This window comes from Pithys albifrons, chromosome 2, assembly GCF_047495875.1.
Source record: "Pithys albifrons albifrons isolate INPA30051 chromosome 2, PitAlb_v1, whole genome shotgun sequence".
NCBI lineage: Eukaryota > Metazoa > Chordata > Aves > Passeriformes > Thamnophilidae > Pithys > Pithys albifrons.
The window spans coordinates 31,542,967-31,565,726 of NC_092459.1; the positions used below are offsets into that span (position 1 = coordinate 31,542,967).

The 22,760-nt window shown below is 37.3% G+C and overlaps 1 protein-coding gene across 3 annotated transcripts in view; it reads right to left on the reverse strand.

Moving 5' to 3' along the window:
- Positions 1–22,760, reverse strand: part of PHIP (pleckstrin homology domain interacting protein) — a 107,608-nt gene that overhangs the window by 34,539 nt on the left and 50,309 nt on the right. For 2 of the 3 annotated variants that reach the window (XM_071548645.1, XM_071548644.1), the window contains exons 16-21: positions 16,756–16,884; positions 11,601–11,826; positions 8,555–8,692; positions 7,349–7,532; positions 6,552–6,675; positions 4,822–4,854 (exon numbers count right to left, since the gene is read on the reverse strand). In XM_071548645.1, the coding sequence (XP_071404746.1) occupies positions 4,822–4,854; positions 6,552–6,675; positions 7,349–7,532; positions 8,555–8,692; positions 11,601–11,826; positions 16,756–16,884 (834 nt within the window). The remainder of the gene's footprint in view (positions 1–4,821; positions 4,855–6,551; positions 6,676–7,348; positions 7,533–8,554; positions 8,693–11,600; positions 11,827–16,755; positions 16,885–22,760) is intronic. The other variant, XM_071548646.1, reaches the window with a different exon arrangement.

A 22,760-nucleotide genomic window follows, 5' to 3' on the forward strand; every position in this document is an offset into this window, starting at 1 on the left:
GGTTTGCAAGTAAAGACCTTTAAATGGTATCATGATACATGGAAGAGTTTAGATGAATGAGTCAGTTGGAAAAAATACAAGTTCTTATGAAGCTTAAAAGAATGAAATAAGGCTGTAATTTAGAAACACTTCCTGGCCCAGCATTAAGAGATTTTGTTCCTTTTGTAGAATATATATAATGCAAATACTTCATCTCAACACCAAATGTGCAATCCTGTGTTAGTCCCCAGCCACTGGAAAAAAACAAGATCTCAATTTCAAGAGTTTTGTGCTAAGTTTTTTTTTGGCATGCATATTAGATCCTCATCCTACCTCAGATCTAATGAAACAGTTCCTGGGCAAATTCCTAGATGCCACAAAGGAGGTACACCTCCCCAGTGCTGCCTTTCTGCCACAAAGGAAACTTTAAATACCTATTAGGGGCTGATACAGCTGAAGAAAGCAGAACCAGAGCAATATGCACAAAGGCACTAATATTATCAGAGACTTATAAGCAGGGCAGACTATTTGTACCTATTCCTCTTGGATTTTTTTTCATAGGTAGGAAAGAGAAGATATTTTCTGTCACGTATGATGAAAGTTGGTTCACAAGGTTGAGTTTTCTTGTTGAGGAAAATAACCCCCACTTTTTACAGTGAAAGCCGTACTGAAACTTGCCTAATCAACAGTAGCTAAGATTTGGTTTACCTTAGCCACAACAATTCTCAGTAAAATGCAGAACCCAAGTAATTAGTCTATTTTTCTCCTACCCTCCCTGTTAGAAGATAAACACCTTCTGCAAGCATGACTGCAACAGTTCAGTGGGGTGGGCCAGTGCCCCACTGCACTCCAGTTTACAGCAAAGCACAGAGGACCAACACAAACTGCTCTGTGCTCTTTCAGTGAGCACTGTGCTTCTGTTGTTCTGTCTGGCTGGGGAGGCTATCACTAACAGCACAGCTACACTTCTACTGGGACTGCTCAGCAATGAGCATTTTAACATTGCCCAAGACTTTTGAGACCTGGGGCACTCCTCTTTCTGGATTCAAACTGGCAGCACATACCAGATCTCCTCAAGCTGCTCTGGCCTGAACCAAAATGGCTCTGATGCAGCCCTAAGCCCAGTAGCTGAGCCCATCACACAGCATTCTGTCTCTCAGCCTTCTGGGGCTGCTCACTTCTCATCAAGCTCTCAAGATTCATTACTGAAGCAGAGAGGTCACAAAAGTCAGTGTTATGGTAACTTGTTTCTGCTACTGAATTGTGACCTTCTCATAAAATCCACCTGCCTCTTAGCACCAAGAAACACAGTAGAGGAAGTATGGAGAGAAACATGAAATCACATAACCCCCAGTGAAACAAATTAGTCAAGTAGCTGTTGCCTTTACAATAATGAGGACAAGATTTTGCAGAAACTACATTACAGCTCACCTGCAACATTCTTGTCTTCTGTCTAGAAACAAGTCCTAAAAATTTATCTCCCCATTTAGTCTTTCCAGAGGTGAGGTTTCTCCAACAGTTATAACAAATACAGCTTTTCCCTACTTAAAAAGAACTATGGATTCTGAAACACTTTGCATTACTCTTTTGCTTTGAAAAGTGGTTCTTTTGGCAGTTCAAAGCTTGAGGAAAAAAACCAATGCCACAGGCCCACAACCTCTCCCCAATCTTTCCTTCATCGATGAAAGTAAAATATCACTGTATAAATATTTGGTCTTAGTGGTGCTCAAGGGAAACAAACTGCTTGGGGACAGATGCGATGGCAAAACAAAAATCCAGAAAAAAACAGGAAAACCAAACTACAAGTACTTCTCTGTAAGTAACAGAATGATAAAATAACTGAAGTTGGAGGGCATCTCTAGATGACACTTTCTCTAATGTATTTTAGTATCACTCCTAATCAACACAGCTTTGCAAAATCTGATGAGAAGCTGCAGGTCAGGCAGAACTTTATTTGGGGGAGTGGTAGGGTCATATGTGAAGGTTTGACTATAACATAGTCCATTTTTTTTTTTTGACAAAATGCAATCTGTCATCAGCATGTTCAACAATGACTGAGGAAACACAGCTAGTGTTCCCCTTCCCCAATATATAAACTAAAGAAAGAGCTTGAAATTGGACTCTCAACTCTAAGGGTAGGCTGGGAAATAAAGCCAAGATAACCTATGATTTGAGATTCAATCATCGCTTTTCATCTCTCTCAACAGACTTTGATGAACAGTCATACATGCTGACAAGTACCTCGTATCTTATCCAAGGCTTTCAGTCAATATCTGAGCACATCTATTGATACTTTAGAAATTACAGCTGCTGTAAAAATAAGTGTTTTGCAAAATACAAAATGACGGCAGTTCTGTATTTGAGATGGACACTGGACACTTGCTGAGGGTCTGAATTCTACTGCTTTTTCTGAGGAACACAACTAAGCCACTTTCAGCAAAACGAAGTACAAATTTCTCCTCCCTCAGTTCTGTTAGTTTACAATACAGTTATTTGCATCCATCACAACAGAGGCCTATACTTACTTTTGTTCATCCACATCAATCTCCCATCTTAATTCCTTGAAATTTCAGCATAAGATTTCCACTTAATTAGACATATTTCCATTTTTGTCACATTTTGCTAGGACAGACATCACATCAATTATCTAGCATATAGGAATTTCACACCCTTAAATATTTATTAAAATGCTCTAATCCCAGTAGTTTAGTAAACCAATACTTTTAATTACTTGGACTGGGAACATTTACCTAAGCATGTTATTTATCTCACTTCTCATCTGCTCCTGAAAAGAAATAATTTGAAATACAGTTCCACTGTGAAAATGCAAAAATGAGATTCTACTCACTTTCATTCATGTTTTGAGGTTCAAGTTTTTTCTGTTTCTTTTTTACAGTGTTTTTGTTTAATAATAATCAGAGAAAATCCTATTCCTCACCAAAGACTTTTAAAGTCAAACTGAGTTTTTCACTCAGCCTGCAGGTCAGGGATACCATATTCAGGTCAAAATACCCAAGCTTTTAGGTTCTGCCTCCCAACTCCATTAGTCCCTTAAGCAATCACATACAAACACTTCTCGGTATGACCTGTGTCAGAGAAATGCAGGCTTTCAATAGCAGAAAGCTGACGTGACTTCCATCCAAATTGCTGATATTGTTAAAGAAGGACTGAACTATAATTCTGTACTACTTTTAACACACCCTACAATGACCCTGGACTAAAAGTGAGCAACAGGACTTTGAAATCCCCTCAAAATGTAATTATAGCTGCTCTGTGTACTTTCTTAATTGACCTACACTTTAATATGTAATCCAAAATTTGTTCCTGCCCTCCATTGCATTTTACTTCTGTATTTTTGCCTTATTTGTTAGAAGGAAACGGAAGAAAACATTTTATCATTATTATATGAACACACCTGATACATTTCAAAAGTTAATATAAAAAACAGTACTTCCTACTGATATGAACATAACCAAATTGCATATGAGGACAATGTTTTATTACAAGCCTTGTTTATTATGTTCCCAGAGCAGCTGAATGAAACACTTTCTACAATGCTTGATGCTGTAATTCTTAGGCCTAGACATTACTAAGTAGACGACATTTTGCCCTGTATTTTGTTGGTGGTGTTCCCCATCTCCTTTAGATCATAAACTCTCATTAAACCCTTTAAAATTCACTATGCAATACAAAGGGACTGTAGTTTGCAACAGTACTGCAATATAAATTACAAGGTATCAGTATCAAAATCTACTGGATGTTGTCGAGGAAAAGGAAGTTTACACCGTACTTTCCGGTTCTACCTTCAGCCTAACACAGCTTGTATTTAAAGTCACACAGTCACTAGAAAGAATAGCAACAGAAGAACATCTGTAATCAAGTCACTAATTTCTATTTAAAACCCTAAAAATACCATAACAATTTTTGGACTGCAATCTGGATTTCCCAGATGTTAATTTGCTTTTACAGAACATGACAATTCCAATTCATAATTCCTAGCGTACATACACTATTGAGCAGAAGTGTTGTTCATGCTAATCATAAGCAACAACAAAAAAATCTCTAAAATCTGAGCAGTTTATTTAATTGAGACACTTAATCACTTGAGATCAAACATCTTTTTCTTCCTGCAAACTTGCTTACTCAAAGCCCATGTGATACCTACTAATTTCTGAATCCCTCTCAGTTTTTTCTTAAGGAATTTGAATTAGTGTACTTCTCAACAGAGTCCCCCAAAAAGAGACATATTTAATGAAGAATCAGCTATGGCAGAACACAATTTTTTTATCCTGAGATGCCGTAAAAAAGTATCCAGTAGGGTTTAAGAAGGATTTATTTAAATGTTCTGAAAGCGTTACTGATTTGAGCGGTAATTTCTATACAGAAAATTTATTGACATAGTCAAATGAAAATCCCATGATTGCCTTTTTTTCCTTGTATTTTCTCAGAACAAAGACGGGAAGTGACTAAAGGATTTACAAGTTATCGCTTGCTCACATTCTGAGCATCCAGAATCCAGATCACAGATCCCTGGGAGAAATATATGAAACCCAAGAAAGGTATTCTTAAGGATTTTAAGGGCATGAATATCTGCAATGAAAATATGGAACTCAAAAGACCCAGTGCTACCTTTATAGTCTGAAGATTAAAAAGTCTTCCTGAAAGAAGACTTAAAAAAAGATTTGTATTAAGTTTCTTCATTTCAGAGATAAAATAAAAGTAATTGTTGAAACCTGAATGCTGGACCAGTTAGCCAAGTCTCTTATCTTTTATGTCATCATGGTATTTTAGGAAAAACTGTAACCCAGTTAGAAATGTAAAGGTAAATTGGAAGGAACTTACATTATCAGGAAGGATCTTTTGGCTAGGCTGGAGCTGAAGACAAGGGGAAATAAAAGAAACCCTTAAGAAGTGCAATTGTTTAATTAAACTAAAATAAAGTCTATAATTCAGCACAAAAATACATTCCCTCAAGACAAGAAACAATTTTGTTAAAACCTGAATTTGTGAGGCTCATTTTCTATTATTCCCAAGAGAAAAATAACATTTAGAAAGATTTCTGATGTCCTGGTATTTCATTAAAGAGTTTCTTCCTTCTATGTACAAAAGCTGGAGGTAAAAGTCAACAAATTTTTTTTTTCAGTGTATCTTGGGCACACAATGTCACTGACTTCAGCACTGAAAATGGCACATTGGTACCATTTTTTAAGACAGCAATGTACTCAAACTTTGCAATGCACTCATGTACAGCAATGTACTCATACAAGAAAGAAACTGAAGAAAAAAATTTAAAAATCTAATAAAGAAATTTAAAATTATTAAGGGACTGTGGGCGAGTGGGGGATTGTTCACAATACTTTTTTGAAATCTTTACTTTGGTTGAGTATGAAAAAAGTCGCAAACAGAACAGCCAAATTTAGTATCAGCTTGCTCATCCCACATTTACTCTTTCTACTCCACATAAAATTAATTCATCATTATTAAAAAATAAAGAATCACTACAAAGCATCTAAAATTTACTTATTTTCAGACTGCTTTCAATCTCAGTTCCTTCCCTCACAAGAAAGTGAACAATAAACAGCACAGGCAGTAAGTACTGTACAAAGTTAAGAGCTGCATAGTCTTTTGAGTACTTGTTCTTTTTATTTTATTTCTTCATTTTTCCACCCTACATCCTGTAAGCCATTCTTACTATTCAATGGACAATTTGCAGGGGTCCTTGAAGGCCCGTATTTTTCTAAGCTTTTGATTAGGGTGAAAACTGTCTCCTGTATATTAAGTGTACTACAAAACACAAAGCATGGATTCTCCTCTACTGTTGCTTAAAATTTACTTCCTTTATTTCAAAAGTGTAGTTGGTTATTTTGCTAGAAAGGCACAGATAAGCATGAGTGATGCACAGATAAAATTTATTTCAAAGGAAGAAGACAAAAAATTCTTTCTGTAAATATATCCTTTTTTATGAGCAAAAAGATGTAAGATAAAATCTTTTTTCAAGTTATATTACAAAAATCAAGGCACTTATGACAATTTCATTTTTAATACAATTTATTTCCTTTACTTCACCTATCCTGTTTTCCTCTTTGCTAAAAAATGTACTCTGGCTCTAGCCAAAAGCATGACTTAGAAATACTCCACCCAGAACCACAATATGATTATTAGGGTATCATGAGAGAAAATACCTAATTCTGTATTTGGAGATGTATTTAATGTGCTAAGGTTAAGAACTGTGACTTGAGTTTTAATAGAACCTTTCCACACAACAGTATGTCAAACAGTAGACAACAGCAGCAGAATGTATTGATTAATAGTGACAGAATCCCTGCAGCAAATCCTGTCCCTAACACCAGATTCTCCCCCTTCTCAGGGGGTTCTAAAAGCAATCCCTGTTTGTTATTCAGAAGAGTGAAACACCAGTACTGACACACTTCCTCATTCTGGAGAGGTAAACAAACTCCTGTACCCCGCTTTTTAGATTTAGCACTGAGGAGAAGAATGTAAATCTATGTGACCTAACACATTGAATTAAATCTTATGATACTTTCTGTGATAAGTTACAGGTGACTACTCACCTTAGGGAAAGTAGGTATTTTGTTTTCTCTTTGAATGTGACTCATTATGTGTTTTCTTTTCTCTTCTGATCGATATACCCTTATTTCTTCTTCTCCCTTGGCTGTTCTCCATTCTTCCTGCCTACTGAAAAAAGAAAACTGAGATGTTAACTTTGAAGACGATTACTACAACTGAGAGGACCTATCCCAAACCAAGGAATAAACTTTCAACATTTGTAACTTCCTTTGAGCAGTAGTTCTTCTCTTTGCAGTCAGCACATGCCTTCAAAATTAGCCTTTATGAACAAAGTAAGATTTCCATCTTATTTTGTTGAACTAGAGCACTTTATGTCTGCGGCAAGTGGGGTTTTTGACTTACTCATTTAAATATTCATCACAACAGTTAATTACTGAACGAATTAAAGTTCCAGTTTAGAAATCAAAATTCACCTCAAGCACCTAATGGATTAGGTCAATATTCCAGTCACAAAACACCATATAATTACAGGAACAAAGGGAGTGAAAACATGTAATCTTATGCTACAAGTCAGAAAACATTGACGCAACTACATTCCATTGCCTATGTCATTTATTAAATGGCCAATTTTTATTCCCAATCCTCCCAGAATTCCAAGATTTTTCAAATGATATACAAACAAGTGATTTCAAACTGCAACTGCTTTGATAACAAATTTGAGACAACAAAATAAAAAACAAAACCATTCACAAATAGTTCTATGACATTGTGAATTCCCAAACTGATCAATTTAATTAAGCTCATCAAACCAAAATTCTCTGCGACCATGGCCTATGTTTACCTGGCAACACCAGAAGACAGTTCAGGCACCACAACCCTGCGACTCCAAGCCACAAGGTCCCGCTCAGTGGCTATTTCACTCCTTGGGGCATTGCTGTGCATCTGGCGCACACCTTCAATCTGTCCACTGCGTCTTAATCCTATATTTGGTGGTGAATGTACTTCTGAGGTAGAACTTACAGACCCTAAAAAGTCAAAAAGCAATAGTTGTACTTGATCTGAAATTCTTAGGGAAGCACTTAAAAAGAAAATCTCAGAATAAAAGAGAAAAAATAATTTTACTTGATCTACTACTTCAAAAGAAATCACATTAACTGAACATAACTCCTTCAGCAGTTTCTATAGTCACCACTACACACACCCCCCAACATCTACCGGGCTCCAGCCCTCTGTTAAAAAATTCACATTGAAAAGGAGCAGATGTATCAACAATCTGAAGTGAGGCAAATGTTTGCTTCTCTTTAAAAATGCTTCTGAAAACATTTATGCAAAGCTGATTATTGCTACTGCACTCCAGATCTGTATAATAAAACAACGAGCTATCTCACTGAATCTAGTATGTTCCTTAAACAGTCTTCTACCTTCAAAAAAAAAAATGAAGTCACAACACTGGAAATCAGGAATCAAGCTGCAATATTTACTGACAGAAAACTGAAATGGCCAAGAGGTTAAAAATAACCAAATCAAGTAAACCCAAAACAAAACCATTCAGAGCCTTTGAACACCTACACATCAGCAAAATTTCAACACTTTCCATATCACACACGCTATTCTTGCTTACTCTACTTGATTGCTAACTATGATTTTTTAAGTATTGAAAACTATCATTTACTCTATTGTAAGACGCTGAAACATGGAACAGCTTTATAGAGAAACAAGCAGCTCCTTCCACTTTTATTTCTCCTCTGTCTTTATTTGAGAGAACAAACAAGTAGATGGCCAATTCGAGATTAAACAGACTAGTTGCTTCTAAGGGAGCACAGCTGCTGCAATTCCCCGAGTGAGCAGACAATAACAAAGATAAATCTGTAATGTTAATATCACCAAGATTTTGCAGAAAGGTAAAAAAATAGGAAAGTTTGTATTATTTACTATGGCTCCATACCTCCCTTCCAGTAGTTCAACAAAATCCACACATCATGCACAATAATAATGGGATTTATGTTTTCCCACTCCCAGCCTAAACACCCATCCCACAAGGATCTACCTCTGCTCATCCGGCTGGCATTGCTGGTTCCGGCCTCCCCAGAGCGCCGCTGGTCCTGCTCTTGCTGAAGCCTTTGAATCATACTGTCCAACGGGCTCACTTCTTGATTTGCCTGCTGACTTAGAACTTGATTCAGTCCTGTGAGTAAAATATAGAGGAGACCAAATGTTACAGACAGCTCTTCTAAGGCTTAGCTTTGAAACTAACAAGCAGAGTAAATGATCACATTTGTCAGTATAGGCTAATGCTTATTTTTCTAACAGTAATTTTTTAAAACAGAACAACTTTTTTTCACCATATATTTGAGAGCATTGTATTTCCTGGAGCAGGGTCAAGATGATCACACGTCATTCCTAAAAACAGTTTAAATTTGATCAGGTGCCAGCAAGCTGCAGAAGCTCAATACAACTGTTGTCAAACCAGTCAATGTAAATTGTTCGAATCCAAGACCAGACGGCCTGAAATGCATTATAAAACACTTTCCAAGCTCCAATGAAAGAACTGCATCAAGAAGGTCTAACTGAATTAGAAAACTATTATCTGTACTGTATACCTAAGCAGTAAAAATGCTTGATTGAGCTCCACATATGCATAATGACCACACAGAATAAGTAATGGTGTGTAAAACAGCCAAGAAACATCCTTTTGGGTGGATCTCTTGAATAGAACATGGGAAACAGTTCTCACAAAAGTGATTACGAGGTGCTAATATTGTTCCTGTAGAGCAAGCAAAATCCAAAACATGTAAGAATAAACCACACAAAACATGTTTTCATACTTACAATGGTCACAAAAAACAGAGAGGAATGAAGAAAAAGACAAGGGTTAAAGTAGTTATTTGAAAAGGAAGTCAAGACACTTCCACACATAACAGTGAGATGGTGGAGTGAAACTGGGGGAAGGTCCAGCCAAGAGAAGCAGAACTGGCAAAACTTTGTAATGAGGGATAACAATACTTAAAGAAACAAGCTACAGAAATTATTTTTCCAGCATGATTCCAAGGAAGTATCACAGTATAAACTGCAGTTTGCAAGAGCAAAGACTAGACTAGATGTTACAGTAATTGCGCTATAAAACTAAGAGCTTTGATTATGTGGCTGCACAGAAGTAGCTATTTCTTGTATAGAGAAAAAAACCCCTAAATATTTAAGATACTGCTCTCAGGCTTTCAAGGTCATCAAGGTTAACTTCCCTAAAGCAGTAGAACCTTGGAATCATGGAATGAGCTCTGAAATAACCACAGCTGGATATTTTCTGCCTCATGTACTGAGACAGATCAATTTGTTGATCTCGTGACCAGACATAATGTCTACTGAGAACAACGGGAAATAGTACTAATAACCCAAGAATGATCTTGAATGAGGAAACTACTACCTAAACAAAAGGAATGTTTTCATTCATTTAGCTATGAGACTGCCTTAGCAAGGAAGAGCAAGTTGGTTTTTTTTAAATGAAATAATAAAGATACTGGTACACATTTGATATTTTCAAAATGTCTGGTTTAGAGGAGTTTCACATACATTTAAGCAGTAAATCAAGCATGAATATCTGAATTCCCCTACTCTTAAAAGCCCTTTACAGAAAACTTGACAAGAAATAAATGATCAGTGCTCTGAGTGAGATTCATCAAATCCCACAACAAATCTTCAGAAAGAAAAGGAGTTTCCTCAGTGGAAGGGAGCATAGTAAGTATATAAATAGTTTAAGCTCTACATAAGACTGCATGTATTGTTTCTGAATTGCAAAGAGGTAGAAAACAAGTCTTGTGCCTATAATCTCTCTGTCAGAATGGTTGATGGCTTACTGCTATTAAACAAAATGCTATGGACATCATTTTCCTATAGGCATTCCCATATCATGCAGACACACCATTAAATTTAGTTATGCTGGGTCTATGTGCAGAGTCTTGACTTGTTTCATGGTATTATGTTGGAGAATGCACCCAGGACATTTTCAAATTTGAAGAATTTCACACAGCAACGAATCCATGCTGTAACTGTAAAGTCACATCCTTCCCTAGAAATCAAATTGAGTTTCAGTGACCAGCTAAAAAGTTTAAGAGATAGAACATGGCATACATTCACCAGAAAGGAGTTTTTCCTTCTTACAGTTGCTTCTCAGGTAGCATTTCTTCCTGTAATTTTGGAGGAAATATGGAAATCCTCCTTAAAATTATTTCATATTCAGTGGTTTATAATCCTGAGGTCTACAAATAAGGATGAAGAGATATTTTGGTAAAAACACCGTCAGTTACCCTTCCTAGATTCTCTGACACACCAAAAAATCACATACATGTAAACCACTGTTTACAGGCACAGGCAGTTTTCACATATTTTCAAGAATATCCAAACACTTGACAATGCTTATCTTGAAAACATTTAAAGCCACTTTCACCAGTCACTGTTTGCTCATTCACACTAATAGCAAACCAGTGACATGTAGTGAGTAGGCGCTGTTTTTCCATCCCCACTCCTGTGAAGCACATTTAGGTAGTTTCAAACAGCCAGCCACTCGCCCTATATATCCATGTTCCACCCAGTATCTCCCATGTTGGAGAATAAAACTTCCAAGGAACTTCCTAGATTTTGCATCCTTATCAAGTCTTCCGAGTTCTCTACCCAAACCACCAAAGCTTAATTTGAATAACTGTCTTCAAATAAAGAGGAAGAGCATTTTGTTTGTTTCAGGTGTGTTCTCATTTTTCTCTTCTTGCAGGTGTTAGCTTTTCCAACTGATCTGTGGAAGATCAGTCTGCTTCCTAAGTTTTCCAAAGTAGGAAATCTCATCACAAAGAGGTAACCAAAGGCTCATTCAGCATCACAGGAATGAAATGAGCTCCACTCTAACTGGTCTTGTAGCATCAACTAGTGCCACCTTGATCTGTAAGTAAACACTAAAATTGTCGCAAGCCATCAGTCCCAAGGACATCACAATTCTGCACTACATGAACTACTATGCCCAGAAATTAAGAAAAGGGACAAAGTGAAAGTGTAGAACTGGAGGTAAGTACATAGACTGCTGCTTAGTGAAGAGAAATTTTCCATACCTGAAGATGTCACTCCCATCTGAGGAATAAGCTGTTCCTCCCTGCAGTTCTCACGACCAGGAACTAGTCTTTGATACCTTGCAGGATGAGGGTTGCCATCCACATCAACCAAAAATGGGGGAGGCATAAGGTGTGGAGCCTGCTGTGTCTGTTCATCCAGGACAAAGTTGTTGGCATCACGGATAAGGGGTCGATAATCACTATGAAAGAACATCTGATCTGCTATCTGTAAACAAAGTCATTTTGTAATTTTTTTTAAAGAACCTATTGAAAAAACATACAGAACATAACTGCCAGAAGTATTTTTAATAATTATATTTGTGGACACTTTTGCAAAAACAGGCTTACAAGCTGATCTGTTTATCTCAGTTTAAAGGGGAAAATATAATGACTCCATTGTTATTTTGTTTCCCAGTACTCCTTTTCTGTATTATACTGTAAAGAGAACAATCCACATATTTGAGGGTGGGAAACATTTAACGAATAGGCGAATGGGGCAATATTTAACTACTTGCAGACATCTGTACCAAACATAGTATGGATGTATTAGTATATAAATTTTCTTCTGTAGTCTGAATATATATTCTGATAATAAAATATTGTGTCACAGACTTATGAGCTTTGGTGCAGGAAGAAGAAAAATAGGAAAAATATTTATTAGATCAGGGCATTGCCAAATATTTTAATATCAGCAAAGCATATATATCCCTATTATAATGCTAGATATCTGAAAAATTTTCAGCAGATAAAATAAAGCTGAGATAAAATTGAATTTTTAAGGCCCAAAGTTTTCTTTTTTTTTATTTCAGTCTGCCTGCTTATAATTTATTATAGATGACTTTTCACAGACCCTCAGGACTGAGGAATTCTTTTGTTCAAATAGTATGTAAAAAGGTTTATGCTCTATCCCTTGCTGGCACATGTATCTCAGTACTGTGTACTCAGAAAGAGATTGAACCACAAGGAGAAAAGAAAAAGTGAACTGAAGAGAAGCTGATGTGTTTACTACACATCCCAACACTACCTACTGGCAAGCAAACCCCATGGCAGCTGAAGTACTCAGTTTAACTTTGAACAAGGGAAAATAAAACCATAAAATCATCATTCACACATATTAAGATCCCCAGTGCAGTATAAAAACAATTAAACGATTGATTCAATGCATAGAGATCTCAAAAAGATCTTGTGTTCTGAGCATGGACAGAGGAATGCCTAAGTTGTCACAGAACATACTCTGATTTCTGAAGAGCATGCTCTATCATGACCAATCCATAACAGAGCTTCCAGTGACTTGTTACGTAGAAATCAGTAAGGCAGAGGTTATAACAGCTACTCAGAGGTCTGGTCTCTCAGTGACAAAGGTCTCCTGTCCTGGGTGTGAGAAGATGACAGACATTTGTCAATTACAACATCAGAAAGTGCCCACATGCATCCACATGAGGCGGATTTAAAAAAAAAGAAGAAAGAAACTAAAAATCATGGGTTCTAGACTTCAGAAAAATAACAACAGGCAAAAATTGGAAAGATAGAGAGCAGCAGTGGAAAAGAATTTACTTCAGGGATTCAAAAGGTTACCCTTACAAGATACAAAATGATATCCCACTGCAGTAAGAAGCCCTGACTGGATGAAATCTTGTTGCCCTGACTGGATGAAATCTTGTTGCCAGATTTTTTGGTAACAGAAGCTGAATGAGAAAGATACAAGTGCTTCCCTGTGTCTGACTGATAGGACCAAGGCCTGCTTAACCCCTTGGTTCCTCCACCTCACATTAGCTCAATATGATAAGAGACATGGATCCTCCAGAAGGACTTAACATTTCTTCTAAAATCATAGAGTATCCAGTACTCAACTAGTATAAATTTTCCTATTAAGTATGTCCCACACTGAGAAAGAAGACACTCCAAAAGCAAGTTCCTACAAACTGAGTTTTAGTATGTTGTGATTTGGCTGCACAGTGTTGTCTGCATCTCAGGTTTTGCAAGCAAAGGGAAGATCTGGTGCAAGATCATGAAGGACTTTTTGCAATTGCCCTTCTGTGTACTCTGCACTGCAGTCAGCTATAGCAGAGAAAGTAAACAACAATTTTCTACTCCATGAAATAACAATGGCATTTCTTGGAGAAGCTGGGCTCAGGCCAGCTCTCAGGTAGAAAGTCCCTACTAAATTCAGGACAATAACCTTATCCTTAGAAAAATCAGCAAACTGTTAAAAGCATTAACAATCAGACTTATTTCTTTATACACTACTAGAGATCAAACGTGTGACAATAAGATGATATAACATCGTCATCTGCATCTGCAGGAGTTCTCTGTACAAGTGATTTCACAAACCCAGCATGGCTATGAGGACAAAAGTTTTCTTTCCACAAAGTCAGAGCTTTACAGATAGACTCTCCTCCAGTAACTACACTACACTCAGAACGCTCAGTTTCTCCAAGTGGGCACAGCTACACAACGAGGTTTTCCCCATTACTACACCAATCCCCCATACACAAACTGTCAACTTGCAACAAAGTGCTGTGATTTGGGAGGTCTACAGGAACAAAAGCCTTAGAAAGCTCAGAGATCAGGCTCACAAGAAAAGTGAACATGGTCCAAACCCACCGAGTTCAAGAAGCATTTGGACAACACTCTTGGGCACATGATGTGATTCTTTGGGCTGTCCCGTGCAGGGCCAGGAGCTGGACTCAATGATCACCATGGATCCCTCCCAACTCAGAATATTCTGTGATTTGAAATCAACAGAATAGTACCTTACACTTTAGGACTGCTAGGCATTCTTGGACAAGTTTCCACCTAAGCAAGAACTTCTGAAGTTCACATGCCCTGTTGACAGTGAACTCAGCTCAACTCTGGTCATCTTCACACACTCAAGAAATTTCAGTTCAAATTCGCCAAAAATTGGTTCAAGGAACCCAAACAAACAGCCATTTTATTAATTTTCTCTTCCCCACCATAGAATTACTCCACCAAAATATCTATCATGAAAAAAACCGAACAAAACCCACTCCATTCACCTTCATCATGGCCAGGATCACACTGGGGGCGGAGGGGGGGAAGCCTGGACATGGGTTCCAGTCAACTAGGAAACACAAATACTATCTGAATATATAATGAAAAAAAACACACGTAGAAAACCAAGAGTTTGTTGTCTTATCAGAGCTAACACTATCTCGGCTATAATCACTGTCTTGAGCACAATTTGCAAACGCAGGAATACAGGACAGGCTACCCTATTCCTTTCTTCTGTAAAATTCATTTCCCTTGACAGATGAAACACATTTTGAGGCTAAAAAGCCACATGTCCTACCAGATCATATTCTGACAAGATGTCTCAAAATCCCCCAAGTATCTGAGGGGAGCAAGACAGAAATAAGAACACTATCTCCAGCACCGACCTACCTATAGTTACACTTTCCCATAAATGGCGTCAGACAAATACGAAAGAGGTGATGGAACCACACAAGTAAGAAATCATCAACTTCTGAGCTGAGTTTTCTGTGAGTGGAAGACTAAGATAAGGAAGTAACAAATTAAGTCCTATTTCCTCATATTTTTCCTATGATCAAGAATGCCAAGATTACCATGGGCAGAGTAACAGCTGTTGAGGATCATTTTAAATCATCCAGTAAGTGAAAAATTTTAAACATAATCTTTTCTCAGAGGCTGCAGCGAAAACTCCAAGAGAACAAAGGGTCTGTAGAACTCAAGCAGGAAAAAGCATTTGTATTCATTCTTCAAACAGATTTAATGTCTCACAGGTAAATTCTCAAATGGCAGTGTAAAGGAAAATCCTGATCTATTATAGCAAAGACAAAAGGACTCTCAGTTTCAATTTCATTTCCAGCATTTCTGAGTAGCAAAGGACTATATAATTCCAAAACGATTGGAGAGAAAAAGAAACCTGGAACAATCCACCGACATAGTGAGAAAAATGATTCTATTACAACAGGCTTTAAAGTTTGGAACAATAAGAACTCCAAAAGACCAAGAAAATTATCTGATAATCCTGGATTTCCTTGCTTGTGGTGTCTCTACTCATTTGTTTCATTTCAAACTTAGGGATAACAACAGCACAGTCCAGAGATGAGGAGAAAATATAAATCCCCAATATGCAAACAGTTCTGTAAGACTACAGAAAGAAATGCAGTAGCTTGCAAGACAAAGACTAAAATTCCTTTTACTCTCCCCCTCCTTCAGGCTCCCCTGCATTGCTGTTTGCCAAAATTCTTTCAAAGCCTGCCTGAGTCCAAAGATCCAAAGCAGGAGCCAAGATCCATAAAACAACATTCAAGTATCAGCTAGCAGAAGAAGAGATGAGAATCCTGGAGCATAGATCTGCCTAAGTCTTGGAAAGAGAGAGAAGTGACACACCTCAGTTCTTTCCTGGTGGTAAAAGAAGAACTAGGACCTTGTGGGTGCTCCAAACCAGGCAACCTGTATGGTTCACAGGGCATGTTCATCCAGAGAGAGAAAAAAACCACCACACATGTTTACAGTCATGAGGGTCTGTGGCAAGACACCCACATTTCAAATACGCAATGCAGACTATGATATTGGAAAAAATATATAATATTTTAATCACACTAACAATGCAAAGTTGCTGTTTCAGCATGAAGGTATCCATGAAAGCATTTCATTAGCGGACATAAAATTGCTTAAGTAGAACATACAATACATTTTTGGCAAATAAATCTCTCCCAGGTTATGCTATGTTTAAATACAGATAGTAGGAATTAGTTCTATTACACATCCAGATGCTTTTTTTTTGTCTTAAGTTAGAAACCACAAAAATACTTGAAGCCACGTTTAACTATTATCAGTTCTAATGCAGCTTATTCATATTATTCATGTGGACTCATTAGGGGACTCTTGTAACCTTGTCACTTAAAACAATGACTAGTTAATTTTAAATTGTCTTTTTAAATTTTTATTTTAAATTTCCCATGTAAAGAGTAGTTTAACAGCATGCTTCCACAATTTAAAGGAAGAGACAGTGAAAGAAAGCTCGATGTCAACTACAAGAATCCAAAACATCCCGTATTAATGGCTCAAAATTGTGTTAAGATATACCCTCTTGTAATGAAGCTCTGAAGAAAAGTTTGCATAAATGCATTCAACACAGAAACATTTTCGTTTTCATTTTGCACTGTACCTTGTCATATTTGCTACTGGAACCAAAGCCAAAAATCAGAAGGTGACCGTGAGAATCAGTACATGCAAAATGCTGTCCATCAGGAGAGCACTTGCAGTCAAAAACTGCACCATGTCCTTGTCCTTCAATCTGAAATACATCAACATACAAAATAATTAACAGAAATAAATAATTTTCAATTATGATTCTCAAAACTGCGGTGCTGATGTTGAAATTTATTACAAAATCTGTACAACAGTATAATGCTACTTTAAAACAAAGCTTACTTTTTTTAGCTATTCACTTCTCAGTGAATTTTGTAATAATGCTCACGAAAGATGCCAAATTGATAGCAGTAGAAACTGACAGACTTTATCCACAAAGCAGGCATAGTGTAGGAAGTGAAAATAAAAGCTTCCCCTTGAACAACCTGCTAATTGAGCCTAACCAGAGAGCTGGGTCCAGTTCAGGGCTTACTCACTACACCCTTTGCATCCTCTGCCTTTTGCTAAGCTAGCCCAGAAGCGTTGGCTGCTGTGGTGTTTCAGAACACCTGACCCCTAGGAAACGCACTGACATAGACAACCCACATTACACAACTTAGCAACTGCCTGTTTCTGTAATTCCTACTCCTAATTTACTGGAGTGGGGAAGGAGATTTGTTTAAAAACTCCGCTTTCTATAGGAGAACTGCAAAGATTTTAAAAAAGGAATTTTTACCTGATACTCATTTTCTGTTTTCCAGTTCCATTAAGCCAGAACAAATGGATTTTTGTTTTTCCCTGCAACCTGTCAATCAAGCAGAGGTGACCAATCACCACTCTGAATTTTCATGTCTTCAGCACCTCTTCAGAAAGCCCCTTTCTATTCTCCCCAGCAAAGCACTTTTGCAGTTTCTTTAAAGACACCAAACAAAGTTCTTTCCCTAACTATACACTATGCTATATACTGCCAGGAAAAAACAAAAACAAAACAAATAAAAATCAAAACAAAACAAAAAAACCAGCAAAACAATGGTATTCAGCCTGCAGACAGTAACACTATGATGCACTTTGGCATCTGCAGCACCTTCCTGAGGCCATCAGCATTATTTTGAAAAGTTAACAAACTAAGCCTCAAAAAACCTCTGAGGGAGGTACCATTTTCTCTTACAGGCTGAGACAAAGGCAAGAATTCCGAATCTTTTCCCCATGGTCTTACAACACCCCCACACCCCTGCACATCCCCCCCTGACAGAGGCTGCTGCACCTATTACCAGCGCTTGCAGGCATTTGATAAAGGTCTTTTTCACTACAAGTAACTTCTCTAGATTAGCAAAAGATTTCTGGATTAGCAGTAAAAGAGGAACATAAACCAGTGCAAGTTTTATGTTCTCTTTTGCCCATTATTCCAGAAGAAATGAACAGAAGCATCTTATAGAAAGACATGGAAAATAAAAACAGAGCTTCAAGCAAGAGACACTACCATCACAACAGCCAGGTATGCAGAATTAATTTAGTCTAAGCAATATCCAACTACCACTGCAAAGTTACAACTTCGTCCTGCTTTTTGCATACAGAAAGCTCACTGTATTAAAGGGAAACAGTTTGGGAAGGCAGGTGGAAAGCAGAAGGAATTTCAGCACAAGATTAGGCTTTGGGGAAATAGAGTAAAAAATTGGAAAAGAGTATTTTATACATAGAGATTTCTGTTTGCTTTTCCTTCCTCCAACAAAGGAAACATCAAAGTGTCAAGCTTCCTTACATTCAAGTCTTTCAGATACAGAATTTCAGGGTTCTGCAGCCTAAGTTTTGAAGACATTTTGTTTTCCAAGGAAAACAAGGCATCCTGTGGGAAGAACTATTTGCTAACCTACGATGAGGGGAAAATGAGGAACAGAAGGAAATAATCCCGCTATTAAGATGAGGGGTTTTTTTTAATCCTTTCCATCAAGAAATAGTTTGGATGGACCATTTTCAAGAAACCCCTGGGGATCAGAGTATTAGTTGGAAAACATTCTCTCCTTGTGTAAAGGAATAGTGTTCTGCTATTTGGGGACAAGTACAGTGCAAACAGTTTTACTCTAAACGTGTTCAGAATCTGGTTTTAAAAAGTCCTTTTGGAAAGGGTAACTCTAAGACCTTTTAGTACAACCCTTCAAGTCTGAAGAACAAATATTTGAAAATAAAGATCCTTATAAGAACAAAAATTATTGTTGAGGATAACCATCCAAGATATAATTAATATTATAAATTACAAAGCAAAGCCTACCAGAGTGTGCTACCCAGTAGAATTCTTGTTTTAAACAAAACTATTTTTAGATTAATAAATGACATTTTCCAATGGAATTTCTTCAAGAATAAAGCTAGCACAGAGGAGTTAGTCATTTGGAACAGAAACCAAATGTGAAGTTGCAAAAAGGGAAGCTGTAGTAAATCAGTGAAGCTGTTAATTCAGCAAGCTAGATAAAGAACTTGAGCAAGAAGGAAGTTGCCCTCCCCACTCCATCCCTTTAAAATCAAAGATAGAAGAACTACATGAAGACTATATCCAAAAGAAGATACAAAGCACATATTGTGTCTGGAACCTTTCCCTGCTGAATACAAGGATATCAATGGGAAGACACTGCCCACAAGAACAGAAAGCGCAAGGATTAATTAAGAGCTTCCATAGAATCACAGAATGGTTTGGGTTGGAAGAGACCTTAAAGATCGCCTAGTTCCAAATCTCTGCCATGGGCAAAGGGCACCTTCCACTAGACCAGGTTGCTCAGAGCCCCATCCCACCTGGCCTTGAACACTTCCAGGGATGGAGAGTCTACAACTTCTCTGGGCAACCTGTTCCAGTGCCTCAGCAAAGGCTGAGTCCCAGCAAAGGGCTGGAAAGCGTGATGGTGTTCAGACACTGCAGGTAGCAAAGCAAGTAGCAAGGATTCTTCAGCCACAAACAGGAAAGACCCAGGAATGCTACACAATGACGACTAAGGTAAGATTATTTTTGATCTCGGTTCCAAGAATTAAGAGTTCAATTTGCCCATATTTTCACTAGCAAAGAAACAAGTGGACACTGGTACATCCTGAAGGGAGGAATGTTGATGAAATAAGAGAATGAAAAAAGGAAGATTCTTTTCCTCTAAGTTTTGAGAACTTATTGTTTGACCCAAGCCAGAGAGAAAAGAGCTGTCAAACTTGTACACAAAGAAATGTCCTAAATACATAAAAATTATCTGTTGGATGAAAACAGAATAATACCACCTACAGTGCACCGTACGGAGCAAATCCAATAATAAGCCTTTCTGAACTGTTATTAACAGATAGCATGAAACAACTAAAACTGAGTTTTCAGGGAAAGTAAAAGAAATGGGAGGAAAAAGAACAAATAAAATCAAGTAAAATGAAAATTAATCAAGAGTACCAGAGAAACTTTACAGACTTTCTTCAGTAAAGTAAGTTTTTAATGCCAAGAAAATATAATTCATTCAGCCTAGCTAAATTTCAGAGCCATAATATGATACAGAAAACTTCACTTCAATGGAGCAGATTGTGATTAGTGTGAGAAATGCAGAGTAGGGTAAACTTCCTAGGAAAGGATAACAGTATTGATTTTGGAAAGACTTAAAGAGCTAAAAGGATATTAACGCTGAAGTTTCTCAAGCCAGGCCTTTCTGTTATTGACTCCAGAAAAAAATAAGAGTCCTTAGATGAAATAAACATTAGGATATAATCCACTGAGAAGAGATTTGGGAAAGAATAAATTATATCTACTGAAGCAATTAAAAGCCAACAGGACAAAATGTAAAAGGCCATGAACTTAGTAAGATTATTAGAAATAACTTACTAACACACTTTAGTGAAACTCAGTTTACATTCTATAACACTACACATTTCTATCATGTCTTCCAACACAAGTCATCAGCACTATCTAAAAAAAAAACAGTGAACTCAGTCTCTACTAGCCTGAGGTAGACTCGCCCCCTGACATTCAGGGACTGAGCTAATTAGTTGGAAACACACAGAAAAAGATCACTGTCTATTCACTGCAATGCAGCGACAAAAAAGAAAACTCTGCTTCTAAGCTAGACCAGAAGAGGAAGGGAAAGTGCATATGTGCTAGACAAACAGACAACGATAACAAGAAAATCTTCCAAAGCAATACACAGATTTTTGCTTCCCACATTTGAGGTAAGTAAATTCTAAGAGCAACAGCTAGAGAGAAATATTTCCACTCATCATGATAATGGAAAACCTATGAACATAGATACTAAGGAAAGAGGACTATTTTGTATGACTACACTAGAACACCTTTAACATGAAGAGAACTACTCTACTGAAATGCATAGAAACAAATGAATATTAGTTACAAGAAACATTCAAAGGTGAAAAGTGAAATTTAGATGTCAATGATCACAAGAATGGTATGCCAGAACAATTTCCTAAAACTGGCAAAAAAGCAATGCTAGTTGTTTTTAAAACACAGAACCTCTTTCATAAGTGATGAAACTACAGCACAGCTGCTCAAGTCAGATCAGTCTCCAAGTATCTGGAAGTTCCTTTGCAGGTTTGTGCCCTCCTTTGCTTTAAGGAACAATCTGCAATCACAGCACGCTTCCATGACAAGCCAAAAAATACCTACAGAATTCTGTAACTGCTAAGTTAGAATATCTTGCTATTCATTTAGAGGAGTGGAAAGAAGACTTCATTTTTAGAATGTTTAAAAAATCGTTAAAAAAAACCCCAAAGCACAACAAAATATAGCAGATCTTCTACATTGCTTCCAGAGCAGTAATAAGGGATCAAAATGGTAGGAAGAGGACTGGATGTAATTAAATTAAGATCAACAGGATTACTAAAAATGTTTCTATCTTCCTACCAGACAAGTCAGTCACCACTGGGGAACACTGCACTTGTCTTGAAAGATAAATTCCTTCAACGAAAGGTCTGACAGATCACCCACTCAATGGATGCCTGAAGTTATACAAAGCCTATATATGAATTATTTACAGATGTTTTTTTAAGGAAGATTTTTCTTAATACACATCCTGCAAACTCAGTACTAGATTCTGTTTGAACTATTAGAGCATTATGCTGATTTTGCTCTTCAGAACCCACTGCTCCTCAGGATGTGCTCTCACATACTATTCAAAGTTGGAACCTCTCAAAAGTTTCAAAACCAGTTCAGTAGGACTATACACAAACTGATTGAAAATGATGCATTCCATAACCTTACTCAAGCCATTGTGTATTTCACATGACTACAAAACCTGACCTAAAAATACAATCTCAAATAATTCCACCAAAAGTGGAAGACTTTATGAAGGTCGTAACATAAGAAACAGCTGTTCTTACATCTCTAGTTCACACTGGAAATTACAATACCTTGTCCATATGAACAAGCAGTGTGCCTTTTGGACATAGTCCAAAGAGGTGCCAGAAAATCAATGCACAGAGCATTCTGCTGAGCTGTCCTGGATGGAACCTGATCTTTCATGTTCTTCTGACTGGGACTCCTATTTTTTTATATGCGTTTCAGCTTACTAATCAAGTCGTTGCTACATAAAGAGGGAGTTGGGCCAGGCAGGTTTACTGTTTAAAGGAAAGGAAACAATGTTGTAAGCAATATGAGAATGCTGTTAGGGCTTCAGAGTTTGCCATGTGGCATTGAAAGTAGAAGAGTAATTAGAAAGTGAGAAACCACATCACACAGATCAGTGGAAGATTAGACTTCAGAAGCTGGGGCAGGAAAACACATTAAGATACACAGACATAAGTAGGTATAGCAGAGGAACTGCCTGGAATGAAGCGTCCACTCAAAGCTATAAATAACGGACAGTCAACAACCAGCTCTCTGAAGGAGCAGGAACACACAGAAAAACCACCTGACTGCAACTTAGTAGTCTCTGCTTGATTGACAATTTGCAGGAAGAAACCCTTTTGACCTGAATCAATTAATGCCATAACATTGACAGTAAACTCTAAACAAAACAAGGAGTAAACTGTACTAAAACATTCAAACAGTCATTAACAGGGAAAGTACGTGTTCAAATTCAC